Raw genomic sequence first — 3,114 nt, 5'->3', positions numbered from 1 at the left:
ACATCCTACAGGTTAGTGTGTACATTGTAGTCAGGCTGAGACAATAGAGCATGATCTGTTCTTATGCAGTGCGTATAATGAACAACATGCTTGAATGATAGCTACAATAGAAAAAATAAAGATTAATAGTATGGCATTAGAGAGCTTTTTGGGCAGCAATTGCAAGAAAGCATATAAAATTGTTATTAGTTGTTTAACTGATATACTGTAGGTATAGGCTCTATGGTTGGCCACGGGTGGCGGTAATGCGCCATAAGCTGGTACGCAACCCGCCAATACACGTAAGAAGAAGAAGAAAAAACAACTGCAACGATTTGCGCATGCTCAGTAAACTTCGTGTTACACCAAGAGAACACAAGTGGGTGAGTGTAGTCATGTGATACTATATTGCGTGCTTAAAATGAAGATGTGGCTACACTCACAACAGTTATTCATTAATGCGCTGACCTCGACCACTACATGCAGTTAATTGAATTTACTGAGCAGTTGGTTTTTTTTTTTAGCTGACTCGGGTAAAGAGCGGCGAGTAGAGGTGTGTTGATATAGCGAGATGATGGAAACACTTCCTCTGTGCTGCTGCTGCTGCTGCTGTTGTTGTTCCGTTACCACTGACATCCGGAGCCAACTTTACAGGACACCAAGCTAACTGTAGTTTAGCTTCCATGTTTCTGCAGTTCTACCATTAGTATTAAGCCAGTCTGTTTGCAAGTTTTGTATGTAGGTTGTGTGCTATGGCGTCGTAGCATATGACGCCCAACTGGTACTAAGCCTTTGTTAAACAGTCAGACTCAATTAGTAACAATTAGTTTGAGGAAATAATCATACATTTGTATGAAAAAGAATGTACGCCCCTAGGCAAATGACATATTGTGGTGATTTACTAAATAGCTACAACAGCAAACTGTGATGTCAATTGAGCCTTTATTCGAATCTTAATTAGCAGTTTTGCTTGTATTATTTCTATTTCATTAACTTAAAGGTAAAAAAAGTAACTGTGTATGTTTAAGTTTGGGCAGCAATTGTAGTCCAATAATAAAATAGTTTGAGCAGTTAAATCACTTTAATCAGTATGGTGGTCCTGTCTACTGCCCTGTCTGTTTATTTTTATTTTTTGTTTTTTTGAAAGACTACTGCAAAATTTGGGCAACCCAATACTAAAATGTTGGTTTTTGCTTTTGTGATTATGGTGCAACCTTGTCTTCAAACAAATTTCACATTTGAGTTGAGGTGAAATCTTGCTGACTACATTTCTGTGCCTCTAAATCACTGGTAGTCTTCAGTTGGTTTTTGTCAGGGTAATATTTCTTGTTACACTTAGTGAGTAAACATGATCATAAATCTACAGTCAAAATAGGAGTGTTACCTAATAATTAATACAATAGATTTTATTTTAATCATTACATTTTATTTTAATAACTGTACATACAAAGACCAGAGTCATACAACCTGACTGGTGGTTTTGGATTTACTGAGCAGGTCTTTTCTTTCCAGAAACAGTTTGAACGATTAAAGATGACGACTTCATGGAGTGACCGTCTGCAGAACTATGCTGACTTACCGGCCAACATGGACGGTGTGGCCATGAAGAAGTATCGACGTGAAGCTCATCACAGGTACGCGTTTGTCAGACAGCTGCAAAAAGTATCACTAAAGCCCTAAACGTGGATCGTTTCCTTTGTTTCTGACATAACATGTATGGTCACACCGGCATCATAGTCAATTTACCAGTGTCTAATGTATTTGAGTATTGTTCAGTATCAGATATTGCAGATCACTGCCAATGCTACAGATTAATCATTTATATTCTCACAGTTTTTAAATCAACACTAGTTTGAAGACACTTAACATAGTTATGTTCCCACATAAAGTACTTTACTCATGCCTAGCTGAGTAATCCTTGTAGGTCGTGATGCAAACTTGAATCCTCTGTGATTATGAAATTAAACCTGTACATTTCTTAACTGATTCAAAGTTAGTAGGATCAAGGTCAGGCCATTTTTAAGTGAACCCCCAGCCATGAACTCATTTCAGATTGGAGCAGTGTTTTTATTATGACTTTAATGAAACAAAGTATTTTCAAATCAACCTGCTTTGTTGAATATGAATTTAATTGTCTTTATAATTTTTTTTATTATATACGGTAATGTGTACAACTAAATAACATTTTTAGTAAATATAGTAGTTTATTTGTCTAAAATCCCTTTAAATCTCACACATACCTTTCCTGACTCCCACACATAAAAAATACATCTACCTAAAAGTCCAGGCAGTATCAATATCCATTTTTAAAGCCATTCCAAAATGTTGATAATAGAAATGGAAATCTGATGAAATAGGGTGAAAAACACATTTCAAACCATCATAGTGCTGGTTGGGATTTGGAGCTCACCTGTAGGTCATTGCAGGAGGATGAGCAGGTAAAGTGCTAGAGGTCAGTAAAAACAAGACTATCTGCTTCAGTTTAGCTGCTTTTTAAAGCCACCATTTTCTTTGACACAAAATATATACAGCTTTAGGTTTTGGAAGCACTCATTTCAAATTAGTTATTGTTTCACCTTGTGTTTGTTGTATATTTCATGTATGTTTACTGTTTGCATTAATAAAACAAAAGTACCGGTCTAAATTGGGTGAAGCAAAACAGATCAGTTTCTGATTGTTGTTGGAACTGTGGAGCCATAAATCATTTCATTCAATCTTCAGAGGCAGGGCAGAAAAATAATGCATGCAGATTCTTATCCTTAATGACTGACTAGAGAGACAAAATTAAAAATGGAATTCTAATAGGTTTGTCCTCACTATAGTGTCCTATCTTCTGTAATGGAGAGAGTCTGCGTGCCTTTACGTTTTAATGATCTCCCTGGGGAGAAGGGCTCTGCCATGACAATATGCAGCTCTTAGGAGTTTTGTTTTTAAGCTCTGACTGCAGTCAGCTGTGTTGTGCTACAGGAAGGATGTACTCCCCTCCAACAGGGGAAGTCAGAGACTGACTTAAACCTGTAAAGCAGTAGAGCCGCAACAGTTTTTTTTTTCACATTTCTCTGTTTAGTGATTATTCTGTCAAATAGCTTTAAGTCATTACAATTACAATTTTTTTCTTTCTATCTATCTATCTAT

The 3,114-nt window shown here is 36.5% G+C and overlaps 1 protein-coding gene across 5 annotated transcripts in view; it reads left to right on the top strand.

Annotated features, from left to right (window-relative positions):
- The first annotated feature begins 333 nt into the window (after window positions 1–333).
- Window positions 334–3,114, top strand: part of nt5c2a (5'-nucleotidase, cytosolic IIa) — a 28,707-nt gene continuing 25,926 nt past the window's right edge. For 2 of the 5 annotated variants that reach the window (XM_020607563.1, XM_020607559.1), the window contains exons 1-2: window positions 374–532; window positions 1,492–1,613. In XM_020607563.1, the coding sequence (XP_020463219.1) occupies window positions 1,513–1,613 (101 nt within the window). In that variant the 5' untranslated portion in view covers window positions 374–532; window positions 1,492–1,512. The other 3 variants (XM_020607560.1, XM_020607562.1, XM_020607561.1) reach the window with 3 other exon arrangements.

This window comes from Monopterus albus, unplaced genomic scaffold (genome assembly GCF_001952655.1).
Source record: "Monopterus albus unplaced genomic scaffold, M_albus_1.0 scaffold87.1, whole genome shotgun sequence".
NCBI lineage: Eukaryota > Metazoa > Chordata > Actinopteri > Synbranchiformes > Synbranchidae > Monopterus > Monopterus albus.
The sequence above is the reverse complement of the archived record's forward strand: the minus strand, read 5'-3'. Positions and strand labels throughout refer to the sequence as shown.